General features: G+C 31.0%; 1 protein-coding gene across 4 annotated transcripts in view; it reads left to right on the forward strand.

Moving 5' to 3' along the window:
* The window catches only part of Dysc (dyschronic), a 221896-nt gene that overhangs the window by 40493 nt on the left and 162329 nt on the right, over positions 1 to 19074 (forward strand). For all 4 annotated transcript variants that reach the window (XM_064047100.1, XM_064047102.1, XM_064047103.1 and 1 more), the window contains exon 2: positions 10145 to 10502. In XM_064047100.1, coding sequence (XP_063903170.1) covers positions 10193 to 10502 — 310 coding nt within the window. In that variant the 5' untranslated portion in view covers positions 10145 to 10192. The remainder of the gene's footprint in view (positions 1 to 10144; positions 10503 to 19074) is intronic.

Raw genomic sequence — 19074 nt, forward strand, 5'->3', positions numbered from 1 at the left:
TTTATTTAAATTTTTCAAAAATCTTTCATAACAATGTATTCACTATTTACAATGATTAAGTGGGGGTATTGTTATTTCTAGAATATTTTGTAAATTATTATTTTTAAACGGTATTTAAATCAATCTGTTATGTTGGCAAATTTATTTCAATTTATGTAGCCTCAGTTCTATAATTTTTACAATGATTTTGCTCTAGTATAATTTTTGAATAGAGTGTCCTACGCCAGGACTATGACAAGTGATGGTACTGTCAAGGCTAGCTACGATTTTCTGATTTTCAGTATTTTTATTTCATTCAACAAACCGTTCTCGCGATATTCAACTACTTTATACATACTTTACAGCGACCTGTATATTTAATTTAATCGTTCGATTTCATTCCAGATAATTTTTAGTAAATTATTTGAAACTATTGAAGCTAATAATATAGTAATTTACGGTCACGTCAAACCTATGATAAATGATTCACAGCACAGTTTTGTCGAAGTACGGTTAACTTATTCTAATTTATATAAGTTTACTCAGTATGTTTCGGAACCATTAAGTCCTAAAACTCACGTTGACGTGATACACATAGACTGCACTAAAGCTGTTGTTCTATAAATAGGATAAGTATGATTTAAGTAGTAGTCTTGTTAAGTTTTGTAGGTCATTTCTTGTTGAATGTAGAACTTAACACATGAACATTTTAAATCATCTTCGTTTGTGTGTTAAGATTCAAATTAGGACCAATGTTGTTTATACCTTTCATGAATAACATTTACAACTAAGGTACATTGAAACTCTAAGCACAGTTGAAGATCTGAGCGACTAAGAAAGACAAAATGAATTCCAATAGCCCTCTGAGTCACAAAACCGATGTTCTCATTGCAGCGAAATAATGTTCTCAATATGCGGTCTAAAGGAAAAAGTGATATCGATTAATGCTCCTAAATCTAGAAATTTATCACTCCGAGATAAATCGAGATCTAACTAGATACCATTAATTTTGTCTTCAAATGCTATAATATTAGTTTTTCTGGTAAAATACATTTTTTAACATGTATCATAGTTCATTTGTAGCTCGTTTTGTGTAACCCAAAAAATTAACCTAGAGATAGTAGATTCACCGAATCTCGGTTTTGACTAATTTTAGATCATCTGCATAAATATATGTTGACAACCAATGGCATCTAGTATGTCACTGAAAAATTATTGTAAAAAGTAATGCACCACGTATTTGAAAAAGTGGCCAGCAATTACCATAACCGTATTAACTCATACCAGGTGTTAAAACTTTTATTGGGTGCATTACGTTATCCCATAATCTAAAATTCATTAGTTTGTGCAATAGAATACAGTGCCTCACACGATCGAATGCTTTTACGTATACATTACAGCAACCTGACATCCTGAATTCAGTGCTTTGGAGACAAACTGTGTGAATTCACATAGGTTTATTACTGTAGATCTGCCCTTAATAAATCGATGTTGGCACAGTGTTATATGTAAATTTTTTCACAGCCTTTAATATATTACTTGGGATCAACTCAAGTATATGTAGCACGTTAGATGTTACACAACCTTAATTTATCACAGTAGAGGAAAGCATTTTTTATTACAGGCAAAGTAAGCACTACTGTCTCACCGTTAAACATATACCATTTTTTTTCTTTTTATATTTATAAAATTCCAGAATTGTTCATAGTAATTTCATTATTTATAACTTTACTATTTCCTGATTTCATGCTTCAAAATCCTCGTCAAATCTTCGCACTTGTCTAAGTTATATATTGAATCATCTCTTCTAAAATTGTGCAAGTGCCTATTTTTCAGTTTAATCTGCAATAATATTTTTTATTGCAAACTATGCTGGATACCCATGTCTTTTAAATGAAGAACTGTTCAGTCGAACATATTAAATAATCACATCATTTTTCTACATCAGTAATCTTTTGTATAGGTAACCTCTCAACTAAGAACACTACGACGTATAAATCTGACAAATTGGCTCTTCTGATGTTATAATTTGATACGTTTCAGTGGGTCATGGATAGAGTGCTCTTTAAACTAGGATAATTTGTATTTTGCTAAAGGCAAGGATGATGAGCATCTTTACGTCTTCGGTTACAAGTACAAGATCCAATATCCTATGATTCACATTCAGCACGCCATTGTACTGACTTAAAGCATTGAGTACACAGAAGTGCTTATGAATATTAAATAAATCCGTTGTACTTAATCCTGAAGTAAATTCAACTAATGCGGGAGTGGAAACATCAATGTCATTTTCTATACATTCAAATGTTTGACCATATTTATCTACACATATCGATGGAAAACATAAATTGTTATAATAACATCGAGTGTTCAATTGAAAGTCATTTAAGAATTGGCTTTGATTTTTAGTAAACATGGTGAAGTATGTCTACAATAAACCTAAAATCTAGTCGTTGACAGCTGAGAACGCGGAAATGTCAATTATATACAACAGAATGGATTAATAAGACACATGCGTTTTTCGCTACGTTATTTTCTATCAAAGAGCAAGCTAACTTTATGACTTTTTTAACTGAACACCTGTTATGAAATTACGTTTTAAGGCGAACTGTTTAACCGGTTATTTCCTCCATTATTTAGTATTTTAGCCATAAATGTCTCTGGAATATAATTTGCCACTGATTTACTTAATACAAAATTGCTAGTGTTTGAAAATATAACAGTACATAATAATTCTGTCATTTTCTTAAGGTAACATTTGCTTGATCCACAAAATCAGCGTACGATAAATAACTGTATACAAACTCTGCAACTTTAATCTATTACCCTAATTTTAGCTAGCAGCCTTAACTGAAATGGAATATTATGTTTTATGGTAGTCTACTCGTAATAAGCGATGTATTTAAAATTTGCACCTTTTTATTTACTTCATTGTGATCCAAGTGTAAGATGTATATTTCTAAGTCACATCTAGGTGCAGAAAATACCAAACAAAGTACCTCATCTTTAGAAACAGCACGTTCTCATATTTAAATCATAATCGTAAAATTGTTATTTTTTTTTAATTCAGTTCTTCAACTAAATTTTTTCCTGTGAATGCAATTTATTGGCAAAATACAATAAATCCGAAAAAATTAATTTTATTTTTTCGTAACTTTTCTAAATTAGAGCATGGCCTTTTGGTGTAATTTAACACTCGTGATCGATGTACAGAATCCTTTCTTTGGAAAGTTTAGACAAGCCATTTTATGAAAGTAAATGAGGTGTACTGTTCTGATACGATAGGATGGAAAAAATTTTACATCGTGACTCTTTCTACGTTATCAATAAGTGTATTAGTATGAACGTCTATATCAACATAAAAGGTGCTTTACACAGAGTCTGTTGACTAATAAAAAACATTTTTACTATTTCATACTGCAAAATAAATACATAGTTACGTGTTAATAATATAATAATTATCCCCGCAACACTGAAAACCCAAAATATTGGTAGTTGGCACTATCTAGACAAAATATCTGCTTTTGATTTAATATCGCTAATTTCAGTCTTCGGTTATTCAACGAACTAAATAAAAGGATATAAACATTTATGTATTCATGATTTAGAAATTTCTGAGTTATTTTGTAATTCTGTTGTTAAACTAAATTTAATTTGTTCAGACATTCAAGGTTTATAACATAAAACCCAATTTATAAATAAAAATATTCTGCAATATTTTTCCTGTAACATATGGAGAAAAACTGTATTACAGTTTTACTGCTTCAGGGTGGATTTTCCACTTCTGCAAGATTACGTCCGTTAACGATCCCATTCTAATCACGCTTCCTCTGATAAAGTATACTTTGATGACCCAAATTTCTGTAAAGATGAGGGTCCTGAATTTAATAGAATTGATTCTGTATTCAGCTGATATTGCCGATCGGTCATCAAGATTTATATGAAAAAGGTGTCTACTTTCCTCGGTTTATTACAACTTGGAAATTTCAGCTGAAATGGAGGAGAAGATCATAAACAATTTGTGTCGGTGCTGAGGCTTCGCCGAATTACTGCAGACCCGGGTTCCTACTATTTTCGCATAACTTTAATCAAATTGTTTTACGAGAATAACTTGTTCTATTTCTGTAATCCAGTTCATTACGTATGTCTGCAGAACATTATTCTATCTGATTACACAGATTTGCATACGATTTCCATAAAATCACAGAAGCTTCATAACTTGGTAATTATGTATATTTTAACGAAAAAGTGCGGAGTTAGTTATGTTTGAAGTTTCTATTTTAAATTTAGAGTAAACCATGACTTAATATAGGCATTTCAAAGACCTTACGTCGCAAGAGTGGTGATCGATATGACTGAAACTTCAATAGATGTGACCTTCTTTGATGTCCTGATCGGTCTTATTGCTTGCGGCAAAACTACCGCATATTGACACAGGTTCTTGGGATCATCGGAGCTTAAAACTGCCAGCACCAGCGGTTTTTTAGTGAAAGTGTTGCGTAAAATATGTTTTACGTAACAGAATCGAGTTATGACACCCGTTACATAAAACTAAAAAAAGTATTTTTCTTATTCTTTTTTTCGTTATTTTTTGGTAACCCTGACACTAAACAAAAACAAAGATCTGCCTGGTTTGTCTTTATGTTATTGTTCTCACGGTTTAAAATATCATTGTAATTGTAGGTAATTTATGAAGGTTTTCTTTTGTACTAAATTAAAGAACCGTGCTATCTCTTAAGCTTTTACCTTACCTTTTTGTGGGTCAGCTTTGCATTTCCGCAATTCCAATTTTCTCTTTGTGCGTGGGAGTTTTCCCCGAACTATGCTTCACTTATTTGACAGTCTGGTAACGAATTGCCGGAAAGTTGGAGGAGGATTGGAGGGTTATAAAATATTCAGGTGTTATATGGAATCGTAGATACAGTTGATGTATGTTGTATTTTCAAAGTAGCAGTTAAAGCTGAACGCTACACAATTTCGTTAGGTATTGATCGTCTAGAAATTCTGGATATTGCCTGTTCAAATATGCCAAGAGTTACAAGTGTCTACTTTCATGTGGCTGCGAAGGTAAGGAGTCTTGGTGACACATACCCTTGATTCGAATTCAAGCATTTGGAAAAGAGGATATGCCGCAGCACAATTGCCGGTGATTTATTGCGGCACATTTGGCAGGGTTTAGTCGTCTGGAAGTAGATCACTAGGTCTGGCCTCGGTCATGAATGAAATAATGTTATTTGATTGTTCCATATCTTTTGTAAGCGAGTTATTTAAAGGTTATGTCTAAAGTAACATCTAAGGCTAGTTGCTTGCCCGATGTTATTAACAACGACAAAAAAGAAAAAAAAAAATCCTCAACGATTTTACAGCCGCCTTGACTAATTTTACGTGAAAAAGTAATGGTTAAAAAGTATTGTCGTAGTAGTTTTAGTAACACTCCATGCATGCTAGAATGGTATTAACAGTGCCATAACTTAAAGTTACTTCCTTCCCAATTTGATAAGGACTTGTCGTAATATTTGATCTTGTAATAACAGTATTATGTGGAGACCCATATTTCTTAATAAATGTGGCCAGACTACTTGGAACTTGATACCCTTGACTTACGCAATTTTAAATGAGGGTTCTTAACTGCGATGTAGCTTCCAACTATTGATTTTTTAAAATGGCTTCCATAATGATCGTCATTACAACTTTATTGTCCTTTTACTTCGATCGACGAGCTTCCAACTTGACTGGCACTTATTACAATAATGCGAGACAGAATTTTTCGATAAAAATTATTTCGTGTGTGAGTATATCATCGTTTTAATAATAAACTGTAATTCAAATAATTGAGAAGTAATCTTAGTTTTATAAAAGTTTAAATTGTTGTAGCTAAGGGCAGTTTTACGATGTTCTAAGACAACATGATCTACAAGTTTCATAACAAAGTTATTATAGTAGTAACATGTGTAGGAATTTTGCTGGATTACATTGTGGGTCTTCTAATGAAAACAGGACCTAAATCCTTTCTAATAATATTAAACTTACGATAACTAAAATTCTTGAAATAGTACTAGCAGTACAAGGCATGTTGGTACTAATATTAATTACGCCCTCCACAAATTTTTAAACGAATGTTTAGTAGTCAAGTATTTAAAGCTAATTTTTGATTTATTAAACAATCTTTCCCATTAGCGATGAAGCACAAAAATCAAACATTTTTCAGGCGAAATCGAACTCTTGTTATTTAACGGGTTTGTTCAAAATGGTGCCCATTTTTTGCAGTTAAATTAAAAGGAAAATGTGTACATACGTTAAAAAAATATAAAAACTCAATTTTGTAAACACAGAAATGTTTGAAACAAGTGAAATCGGAAGCGCTGTTAATGTGTGCTATTTCATTTGCAAATTACTGTTACTGGAAATGATTGGATGACACTATGTTTTATTATAACAAGAGTCGTATTTATTTTCAGTCACAGAATAATTTTATTGCTGTATAATCTGAAGCATTCTTTTCAGCTATTTATGTGATAGGTATGTGATTTTCGTGCACGAAATCGGAATAAATGTTTAAGTAATGATTTATTTTTAAAATAAAACTTAGTTATCTGTTGCACATGAATCAGTTTTTGTGGTTACTATTTTTTTTGCGGATTTCTATCATTAATTTATTCTGGCAATTTTTTTCGTGGGTGAAATTGACTTTCTGGAATTTTATTGCGTGCGTGATTAAATTAGGATTTGTCCAGGTTCGTACCTGTTTCAAAATAGGGTTAATCTTTTTTTGGTGAAAAAAGGTTTTTCTTTATTCAATTTTATTTCTTTTTGATGTAGGATGTCAGTAACCACACAAACGTATTTTTTGCTTCGAGGACATCGTAGAGTAGAAGAGATTTTTTACAAAACAAGCTACAATATGAACATATTACGTAGATGTCTGATGTACATATATTTCACTCATTGATGTTTTGTTCAAGCGTAATTTGTTTGTTATAGATTATTTACGACCGAATTTTGAATGATTCAAATTATAATTTAAATAAATAAACGCCCTTTGTTCTACAGAACGTTGGATTTTAATATGGTAATGATAACATTGTTTCAAACCTAATCAAGACTCCGTTTACAGAATCACTTAATCACGCCATTAATTTAATCAGGCAGTTAATCGATCACGTGATCAAATTCAACGAGTTAAATGCTAAGATTCACGTGATAATCGTATATTAAATTTTAATTCAAAACAAAAGTTTAATTCGCCTACTATAAATCGGCTCTAACTGTATCAAAAAAAAAGGAACAAGTCGCACACGCACACAATAAAATTGTCAGCGGAATTGATTTATTTAAAAACAGTAAATTTGTAGAATTAAATGTTATACCTTATTTATGAAAATGCCTTGTTTTAATTTTTAAATAACTTTAGACTCATTTTTAAATTGCTACATGATGAGCATTTATAAACAAAAGAAACGGTTGTGGTAATTCGAAAGGGCTGGTCCCAGTAAATATTTGCTAGCTTAAATATGGCACTTCCTGAAATTTTAAAACTAACTTTTTGTGTTTTTAGAAAAGTCCCACCCGTTATAAAAATGTTCTTAAAAAATTTAGCTGTAATGTTACATCGGGACAGTTTTTTAACTCTGAACATATGGATTAAGTATGGGCATAATTCCTATATTCAGTTTAAAACAACACACCTCAGTGCATTGGAAGTATGCAAACAAAGTACATACAAAGTAGTCGGAATGAACTTAATAAAGACACTTCTGTACCGCATGAGATATTTAACTTCCTTTCTTCAGTTAAAACACCGTTTATTCTATTTCTTTGGTGGTGTTTTACGAAAGTAAGTCAAACAAATTGATATTTATTAGTGTTTTTTTTTATAAATCAAGTAGATTGACGTAATGTTGGTTGCATACTTCCAATGCGTTGATGTGTGTTTTGAAAAATAGGGATTAAGTTCATACTTCATGTCATATGTTCACAGTAAAAAAATGTTCTTGTGTGTTGGTATTTATGACATAATTTGTTTATGAATTAAAAACGAAACAACTATGTGCTGGTAGTAGTACTAACAGTGATAAATGTTTTAAACCTGAAATGGTGCCCGGCGCATCCACCATTTATTTCACTTATGTGGTTTGTACTACTGCCGAAGGTTACACGCTTTTATTTAAATCTGTCTGTTTAATTACAAGTCAAATAATCAACTTAAACGAAGATATTACATTATTTAACTTACAGATCGAATTTATGTTTGATTACTGAGTATTTATTTATCCGAACCACACCATTTTTTTTTGGGTTTTTGCAATTTCTGTTCTCAGAATTTATTCATTCATCACATAACGCTTCTATTTTCACAATACTTGATAATTCACTTATTAGTCAAATTACAATAATTAACTCTAATTATCTTAATCGTAGAATTTATGTTTTCTAGTAAACGATTGGTTATGATTTATCTCAGCTACAACAATTTTTATTTGTGGTTTTTCTACAACTGTATTTCTCAGAACCTGGTGTGGTTTTACAGTTTTGATTCTGGTTGAGAATTCCGTCTTTGTTTACTGATCATACGATTTCAAGAACGCCTATTTGAATAGGAAATAAATTAGACAGTTCACAACTGCCAAAATGTATTTGTAGATGCTAACAGACTACTAACTATAGCACTTGTACTTGAAATCACTTCTCTTTGTTAAATGAGATTACTATTTGCGGTTAGTAGTTTGTGAAAAAAAAAATTTTCCTTCAAGACTGCAATTTACGTAATGTTACATTAAAAATTTTTGAGAAGTTTTCGAAATAAATTTAGAAATTTTTAATAAAGTGGTTTATAATTTACTAATGGATTATAATTTATAATCCTAACTCACTAGTGGGTTTTAAATCTAACTCATTGTTACTATACAACTGCCTTTTTTTATTAATGCTAAATAATAAGAAACCCATTTCAAACACTCACAACAAGTGCCAAATTAATTTAATTTTAACGAAGAATGTCAAAATTAAATCAAAGACCAATATTTACCGACTATATTGATTATTATAATAATTTCGTGTTATTATTGTGTTTAGAAAATTGTAAGCTTTTTGAAAAATAATAAACAAAGAGTAGTTTTTGGACTTATTTTATTAGTCCGTTGACATGAAACACTTTTCGTAAAAATTGAAGCTTTGAACTCAGTTACAGTACTAAAAAATTACGTGAAGAAATTTTACGTGCCACTAAAACTGTAAATCTTGCGTTACTTTTTATTTCAGAATTAACCCAACTATGTACAGCAAAAGTGGATAACGATTTTATCTACAAGTGCAAACTTTAGTATACAAGGCCATTAGCAATATAATTCATTTCCGCTAGTTCCTTTAATTTTCTGTTAACTAGCTTTAAAACGCTTTAAAATTAATTACATTTAAATATTACAGTTATGGCAACGTATTACACTTTGGTGTGACTCATTATATTGGTTATTCTTAGAGAACATGATACAATTTTTTCTAGAACTGATAAGGAAAATTAATATTCTGTACATTTTTCCATTTGCTAAAACATCACATTTTTTCCTTTTCAATTAAAACAGTTTTCTTCACGGTGATGTAAATATTTTTGTTGATATTAAAGGTCCAGCCCTATTTAACAGTGCCAAATATACTTTTCAGTGCTGTAATAATAAATATTAAAATTGCTGTTGTTGACTGACACGTTTTATTAACTTTTACGCTTATTGACAGTGATAAAGTGACGGTTATATCAAAATGATCTGCGATTTCCCTGTGCGACACATTCATCTTTACTGTCGTTGAAGATTTTTATTTGCTATGTTTTGATATCTGTGGAAACCATGACCTGTATACTATTTTAGGTTTTGCATTTGAGAAAAGTGTGTAATTTGGGGACATTTATAAAAGTGATTGTCCCTACACGATCAAGCTAGTTTCCATTTCGATTTCAACAAAATGTTTTCAGTTAACATTTCACATAAAGGAGCGAGTCAGCAATATTTTTTTACATGCAATTTTTTTTTAAGTCGAGAAAAATTTTGTATAAGTAATTTCAAAAAATACATGTATTATGATCTGACGTTTGATACTTAGCGATACTTAATATCAATTTCAGAAAAATATGATTTAGTGAAGTCATTTACAACTATTGTGTTTTATTTTTCAGTTAACGTACTCGTGACGATTGCGCGTTGGCTAGGAAATAGCCCGAGGGATGCGCGCTGGGGAGGAATACTCTGAGCTGGCTGATTTGGGCAGCTCATATCTAGGAGGGGGCCGCTACGGAGGTACCGCTTGGAGTCGCACCCCGGGCAGATCCCGGACCAACACAATGCCTGCAGAGGCCGAAGACGTGCTCGACCCCAATGGCAGTCCTAGGGGTCATTCCAGAAGCCGCTCCGGTCTTTACTACTCTCCTCCCGGCACTTCCTACACGATCGTCGAGAGGCCCTCGTCTGTGATGCAGCACCACTCTTCCAGGGACTATAATGCCCATCATTATAATACACTTACTAGTCCCAGAGGTAAGAGATAGTTTAGAAAAAGTACGCAAACTACGACTTTTATAAAGGCTTGCAAAAATTTGGCGGGTGCGCGGTCGACGATCCTTTGAATGCATTTCATGTATACTCTTTGAATTTGTATAGCTAGGTAAATCACCAAATATTCATAAAATTCTTCGAAGGCCAAAACACTCAACCGATACGCAATAGTTATTTGTGTATGAAGGCCATAAGCAGAATTTTTTCGGCCGTTCTAAAGTTGGCAATGAATCAACAAATCAGATGAGGCCGAAAATTGGTCTTTAGCCAAGGTACACAAAACGTTTTTAGGCAACCACACAAAAAAATAATCTGTTATGTAAGTGGTTTGGAGATCGCAAAATCTTTTTTCGTTGTTGATGGCAAAGTCCTGCAGATTTCATAAAAACCAAAGTGGAACTTTGGTCGTCTACTAAAAAAAAAATTGACCCCGTTATGTTTCATAATGACATTAAATAAAGGGGCAGTTCATGTAACGGCGCTTTACGCTTTTTCATTTAAAAAAATTGTGGTCAAAAACACAAGCCCAAAGAACCAAAAGTAAGTTTTTGATATCTGAGTACAAAAAAGTGACAAATCAATCCAAAAAAGTAATTTTGACATTTCGCAGAAAAATGGCCCTTCATGGACGTGATTTTTGTCTCTTTCGTCTTTTCTTTCTTGTCACGCATATTCCATTTTTCATACTAGTCGTCATTTTTTTTTTTGCTTGCTCTCATTTCTCAAATGTCAAAAACCTATTTATATCTGTTGTAATTTTTATTTAAGCATATCTCAAATTTGTTCTTTGATAACTTTTTTGCAATTGTGGAAAATATATGCATTTGCAAAAAAGTCATCAAAGAACAAATTTGAGGTATCCTTGGATAAAAATTACAACAAGTAATAGTTAATGAGTCAATATATACCTATAATCAAACCTCGCTTTTAACTAACGGTGTACAAGCTTTCTGGCTTAAAGCATAATGTGCAAATTTGCAGCTGTTGTTTTTGTTCTTCGCAAGACTTTTCCCTTCCATCCATGGTTTGTCCTTCTTTTTGAGTTTTTTTTTCTTATAATTTCATCCTAGGTTTCTTTTGAGCGTTCTTTTTCTCTCTTGGCTTGTACACTAGCTTTCCAGACCTGTTTTATTTGTCAGTCACTATCTAATCTAACAAGGTGTCCTATCACCTCAACTGTTTACTTACTGTCTATATATTTTAGGACGCTCTGTACTTCTAGCCCTTTCCTCACTTTTTGATTTATTATCCTGTCTCGTCACGTTATTTTTTTACTTTTCGTAAATACCTCATATCAATCGCTTGCATTTTACTTTTTCCTCTTTCTGTGAGTCCCCATGTCTCGCACTCATATGTCAAAATTGGTATAAAGATTGTGTTTTAAACGCCCATTTTTGTTTTCTTTCTTTTCTTCTTTTTTACCAATAAAACTTTTAGTTCGTACAGAATATGTTTTTACAGCCTTCTCTATCCTGTCATTAACATCCATTTCTTGGTTTCCTTTCTCATTAATTATAACTCTCAGGTATTGGAAGTGTTCGACCTGCTTGCTCTAAAACTTTATGTTCAACTTCGATTCTTACCTATTTTCTAGGTTCTTCTACTTTTGCTTCTATGGGCATAATCTTTGTTTTATTTTTATTTATTCTAATAATGTACCGTTCAATACATTTCTCAAGTTTCTCTAACCAAGGTGCAGGTCCGATTGTGCATTCCGATTAATTATACGATTTAAGTCATTTCTATATATGTTTTGAATGAATTCTTCTCGTTGATTTCTCTGGCACCTAGAAATGGAGTGGAATAGTTAATTAGTACCGTTGTAGTTTTAATTATGAGCCTGGATTTGACTTGGTTGTCTTATTCTACTTTTTCTTATTCTTTTTGTAGATTTAAAAAGATTAGGACTTATAATATTCTTTACACATCTGTCTATCTACTACTGCCGTCTTTATTGTTTATTTCATTTGTTCCTTTGTTTTCTTTCTTTGTTCTTTTCTTTTTATTTATATTTTTAGTAAAAATTCTATTCTCTTGATCATTTCTTTTTTCGTTTGACTGTTTCTTCTTGTATTTTTTATTTTCTGTATTGTTAGTAATTAATTACTTTCCGAGCATAAGATACGAAAGTACAAGTTAAGGTAACGTAGAGTTTATTATTGCGAATGGTTGGTTTAATGTTTTCTCAATATTTCGACATCTCTCTGTCGTTTGTCATCTGGTGGCCATTTTAGTAATCTCCAAAACTACTAGACAGACTGTATGTGATTTTCAAATTCAAATTAAAATAGGGTGCAAATTGTGCAACATTCAGTGCGCCCACTAAAATATAATGATGTCACCTCCAAATTTTCTTAAGTTAATCCCATTAAAAATACGAAAAAAGTATGCTCATATATTTGTAGTTTATTAAACTAACTTTATTTTAATCTCGCATAGGTAGATTTTTCAAAAGAAAATCAAATTTCGAATACAAAATTTTACAATTTATCGTCGAAATTACAAAACTGGTCGATCTTTTGTGTACTCTTTAAGGTTATCGCGGTAAATCGATAATTACAACTTTTCTTTCTGTTTATCTTTTCTAAAAAGTTGATGACGTCATCACAAAATTTTGCGAAGTACACGAGTTATGTATCTATACACACATATTTTATAGAATTGTTTACACAGGATTACAACGTATTAGAAAAATTCACTGACAACCTTTCTTTGAATTTTTACATCATAGTGTAACTGTGGCGTTAACTCGTTTCTCTTTTTAACAGCATTTGCCCTCTAATTTGGATTTGGAAATTGCATTAGTTTCTTTCCGGCTGGACTAGAATTTTTATGAATAGGCCAGGGCCGATAATTTTTGAGAACAAAAAAATTTAGAACAGTATGATACTCACTGGAAAAGGAAGAAAATATAACAAAAATAAAAGGAAAAATAATTTACGGGAGATCTGAGGTCGGGAAGTGGAAGAGGGTGAGCTTTTAAGAGTAGAAAACGGTTTATCACGATTTTCGGCAAAACTACAAGTCCTATTGCAAGAAGTGGCAAAGTTCTAAGTAATAAAAGGATCTACAACTTTTGTATTTAGACATTTTTTACATAACCTCTAAATTTATGCGAAAAATGCAAATAACCGAGTTTTTGGTTTTTTATTTTTATCTCCCACAAAAAAAAGTTTTTTCACGAAATTTGGTGAAAACTTACCTATTTATGTCCCAAGCTCACTGTAATTTTTTTGATTTAAAATATTTATTTTTTCCCCTTATTTTGATTTAATATCGAAAAACCACCCTAATTTTCAATCGAAAATTCTCACGTCAAAATGTTTACTTTTTTAAAAAATCGGTGTGCTTTTTGTTCGTTTAAATCTCTGCTTTCTGATGGTGTAAAAAAAGTATACATTACTAGGGAAAATTTTCACAGGAAGTCCAAAAAAACGAAAAAAACTCGAATTCGATTTTTTTTAATCATGTAAAATTTTGAGCTATTTATTAAAATTTCCACTTTAATTACTCGAAAAAAGTAATATTCCATGTTACACTGTTGAACTGAAAAAATGAAAATCCATGAAACAAACGCCTTCTGTTGGTGAGAGAGTTGTCAATATGAAGGATGATTTAATTTTTGCCAATTGATTTTCGAAATCTTAATTGATTCAGTGTTATATTGTCATTTTTAAATTTATAAATATATTTGATTAATTGTAATCCATTTTTTTTGCGATATCTTCTTTGTTTGCATGTTTTTTATAAAAAATATAGGCCAAATTTGACAAATTTTTGTCGTCTAACTAGCAGACCCAGCAAACGTTGTTTTGCCATATAAATTATTTCTAGTGAATATTTTAGTAGTTAAATAAAAAATTAAATTAAAATAAATAAATAAATTATAACTAAATTATAACTAAATTAAATTATAAATTATACATAAAAATTTATCGTACGGCAATGATTATATTCAACAGCCATCTTGAACCCTATTGCGTATCTGTGGATGAAAGTAAAGATACTAATATCGTTACTACAAAATGGGGGTTCGTGGTAGAAGGGTGAAAATTTAGGGTTATATGTATTTTTTGAAGCCAAATCTTAAAAAAATAAAAATAAAAAAAAAATTTTGGGTGAGCTACCCTTATCACCTAGTGGTATAAAAAATAGTTTACGACCTATTCTCAGACCTACCGAATATACACAGGAAATTTCATAAAAATCAGTCAAACCGTTTCGGAGGAGTTTGGTTACACACACTGTGACACGAGAATTTTATGTTTTAGAAGACAATGAATTTACGATGTTTTTCTTTCCTTTTCCGGCAAACCCAGAAAAACCTCAACCAGAAAAACAATACAGAAATGCAACGATATTTTTGAAAGATTCATATTTGAAATTATTGGACGTGAAAAATAGATGTTTTACATTTCCAGAACCTGGTTTGAGAAAATAAATGCCATAATTATTTGAATTCAATTGATTCAACAGGACCAAAAGATTACTATCTTGACCCACAACTATGACAGTTTTATTAGTATCTCTGGCAGTTTCTATCGAGATCTTAATTATGTCGGCATCAGCATCTTCTTCTGCTTGTTTACAGGAAAATTCTTGTGACTGTAGATTCCAATGGTTTCTTTTAAATAAGTCAATTCGTCACGATTCTCTTCAAGTAACTCAGCCTGCTCGTGTAATTTTATAAACGATGTTCATTCTTCTGATGGGCTAAAATTTTCCGTAGGCCATTCAGGTATATAAGTTATCTTAAAATAGCAATAAATAGGCACCTATGCATATAATTTAAAAATTATCCTACAACTTTAACAAAATATTGTAGATGTCTTATAAAGTATTAACTTTATTAACTTATTTTGTTGTTAATTATAGTAGTATATTTCGATTTGCAATTTTTTAATTTATCAATGTAACATGGAATCTTACGTTTTTTGAGTAATTAACGTGTACATTTTAATAAATAGCTGCAAATTTTACATAATAATTAAAAAACAAATTTTTGAATTCGAGTTTTTTCGTTTTTTTTGCATTTCCTGTGAAAATTTGCCATAGTAATGTATAATTTTTTTTACACCATCAGAAAGTAGAGATTTCAGCAAACAAAAAGCACACCGATTTTTTTAAAAAAGCAAATATTTAGACGTGAGAATTTTCAATTGAAAATCAGGGTGGTTTTTCGATATTAAATCAAAATAAGGGAAACAAAATATTTTGAATAAAAAAAATTACAGTGAGTTTGGGACATAAATAGCTAAGTTTTTACCAAATTTCGTGAAAAAACTTTTTTTTGTGGGAGATAAAAATAAAAAACCAAAAACTCGGTTATTTGCATTTTTCGCATAAATTTTGAGGCTATGTAAAGAAAGTGTAAATACAAAAGTTGTAGATCTTTTTATTACCTACAACTTTGCTATGTAACTTTTTGCGATAGGACTTGTAGTTTTGCCGAAAATCGTGATAAACCGTTTTCTACCATTAAAAGCTCACCCTCTTCCCCTTCGCGAGCTCAGATCGCCCGTAAATTATTTTTCCTTTTATTTTTGTTATATTTTCTTCCTTTTCCAATGGGTATCATCCTGTTCTAATTTTTTTTCACTTTTTATCATTTTCAAAGGCTTCGGCACTGGCCTAAATCTTCCAGATTTCAAATATTCTATGTTATAAAAGTCACTCAATTCATCTTTTGTTGACAGTGAACCTATCAAAGTTGTCCAAAATAAATTTTGTTCGTCTGTAATATTTTAGAAAAGTCTTTACAAACGTACATTCACTACAATACATATAATACAATTTTTCGAAAATGTTACTTTTTCATTTTTTTTAGTAGTTTTTATTTTGTTTAAAGCGAAACTTTGCCTGTTAGTTTATTCTTTCAATCTACATATCTATTTACATATGTCTTATGTAGTTATAATTATTCTAACCACTTTCATTTCAAAATGTATTTTTGTCTAGACGTTTTGTATTCAAAATTACTTCTGTACCAATATCTAAATTTATCTATGCCGCCTTTTTTTACAATAGAATTTTTCCCAATTATCTTTAACTAACTCTAACAAAAACTGTATATAACTCATTGAAAACTAACTTTCTTTATTTAATTTACTGACGTTGCTGTTTCTAGTGCATCCATCCTTATTTTGTATTAAGCTAGAAAAGTACGATATCCACATCTACTAATCCTTTAAAGTAGTAAAAGAACGACTACAACAAATGACGGAGTGCAATTCACTACAAATTGAGATTGATGTTTTTCCAGGAAAGTAAAGTGAACCGTGCTGCGACCAGTAGCTTGTATGCAGTTCTATATTTAACAAAATTGTATGCTTTTGTATATAATTAACAACAGAAGCTTGTTGAGAATTTTGTATTATAGACATTTTTCTTTAGAAAAGAGTTTAAAGGTGGTTTAGTAACAAAGACATTACTATTGCACATATTTAAAAAAAAATCAACACTGAATGAAAAGATTATTATTCATACAAATCCACTTTTAACCGTGTGTATGCTGGTTACTATTGTTCAGGCGTGTGCAGGAAGTATTTATACCTTGACGTTGTCATTTGCAGATGTAGGTGGCTGAACACTACAAATATTGTAAACGAGTTGTTACTCAAAGTAAAACGTAATTTAGAATTAGTATTCAAATATATTTAAGAAATGACAACATAACGGGTGAGTTATTGAAGTCGTTCAGAGACCTGTCTCAGTCGTAATTGAATGGATGGGAGATAAAGATTAGTCTTGGACCCAATATTATTCCTTATTTATGTAAACGACATCGAGAACATTTCTATTGATGTGAATGTTCCTTTTATTGCTGACAGCACTAATTTCATTAAAGCAGGACTCATTTTACTAAATCTCTAGACACAATATTTTATCATGTAACCTCGATTTATTTACAACATCGTTTGTGAACTAAAATTTTATATCAACTATTATATTTTTGTATCGAATTACAGCAGAAAATCAATCATGTAAAATTTCTGCTTGTTTACGCATCGGTTATGACATCATCTTGCCGATCATACCATTGCTACAACGGGAAAATATATCTATCTTCTTACTGAACTGGTTACGTGATCATTCACTGAATATTTTTCTTTCAGTATATTACACATGTATTCACTCGAAGCTGATGTACAGCATGTGTCGAGCTATACTCCGGGTGCTGTAATATCATTCAAAAACCAATGCTTTGCATTTTTCATTACCATGATATTGTAAAGCATAATTTATCAACTTAAAATTGTTACTTTACCTTGGTGTGCTCTTGAGATAGTAAATGGAATCGATTAAAAAATTTACCGGTATCGTTTTCATACATACCGAAAATATTCTAGCCGTGATTGGTTGCTTTCATTCCAGGAGATGAAAATTGGTCAACTGTTAAGTGGCCCTTTGATAGTTTCTAAAATTGCGGTGACAATGACGTTGAGTTATAAACGAGTTCAGGAAATTGCGCTGGTCAATTTGTTCATATGGCTTCGTTTCCGGTTCCAGTTCTGTTTGCGGATTTGTTATAAACAGTAAAATATATCAAATATGGTTTACCCTAATTACGGAAATATGTTCGAATTAATGAATTTAGGAAGCAGTAAATAAAAAAAATGTAGATATGTAACGTTGATTTGAAGGAAAAAAATCAACAATCAAACAGTGTTGTTAAAAATTGAATCTTAATCTACAATTATTGTAACGATGTTGCTGTTGACTACATCTTTCAAATCTTACTAACTCCTTCTTTCAAGTGTTCGCTGAACTACCAATTTGTTGTTGCTTATTGAAAAACATCAGCTCCAACGAAAACTTGTAAGCCACATCCAATACTCTTGAAGAATTTTCTATTATTATCTGGATTGCTGGCGCGTATAAAATATCTGAAGCTTTTCTGGATTTCATTACAAAAAATGAGTTTGCGATATAAAGAGGTAAAGCTAGCATATAACCGGAAAGTGCAATGAGGTTTTTTAGATTGCGAACGGCAAAAAAATCGAACGAACTGAGTAGTGGTTCTTTATAGCGGCATCCGTATTATCCGTTATGGAGAATGGAGTTATATTTAACTCTGCATGTTTCAGCAAAGCTGAATGCAAAACATTTTTTTATATTTTCCAGTGATGGTTTTCAAATTCATTTTAAAATAACAAAGGAACTGATGAACTGTTAATTAAATATTTTATCACAAAAGAAACAGTGCAATCAGCATGCCAATATAAATCACATATTTCATTTTAAATAATTTTTGTTTCTAGCAAATATGGTATTGCTTGAAACTAAGTGTTGTGACTACGTAATTTTAAATCAGAGCAAAATTTGGCGTATCTCCTTATAATAATATACTTGAATCCAACAGAAAAGGGCAACTAAGTAATAGGAAAAAAAAAGACACATTAAATACACTATCTTATCTTCTACACACAATTTTTGTAGTAAGTACGTATGGTACATATATTTTAATTCCAATTTATGTGTTTTTCGTTATTCGTTCAATTGTAATTATTTTTAAATTAATTTACTCTACATTTTAACCTTTTCAAATATAAAA

This window comes from Zophobas morio, unplaced genomic scaffold, assembly GCF_036711695.1.
Source record: "Zophobas morio isolate AGI-343-1 ecotype UQ-CSIRO unplaced genomic scaffold, CSIRO_AGI_Zmor_V1 ptg000005l, whole genome shotgun sequence".
NCBI lineage: Eukaryota > Metazoa > Arthropoda > Insecta > Coleoptera > Tenebrionidae > Zophobas > Zophobas morio.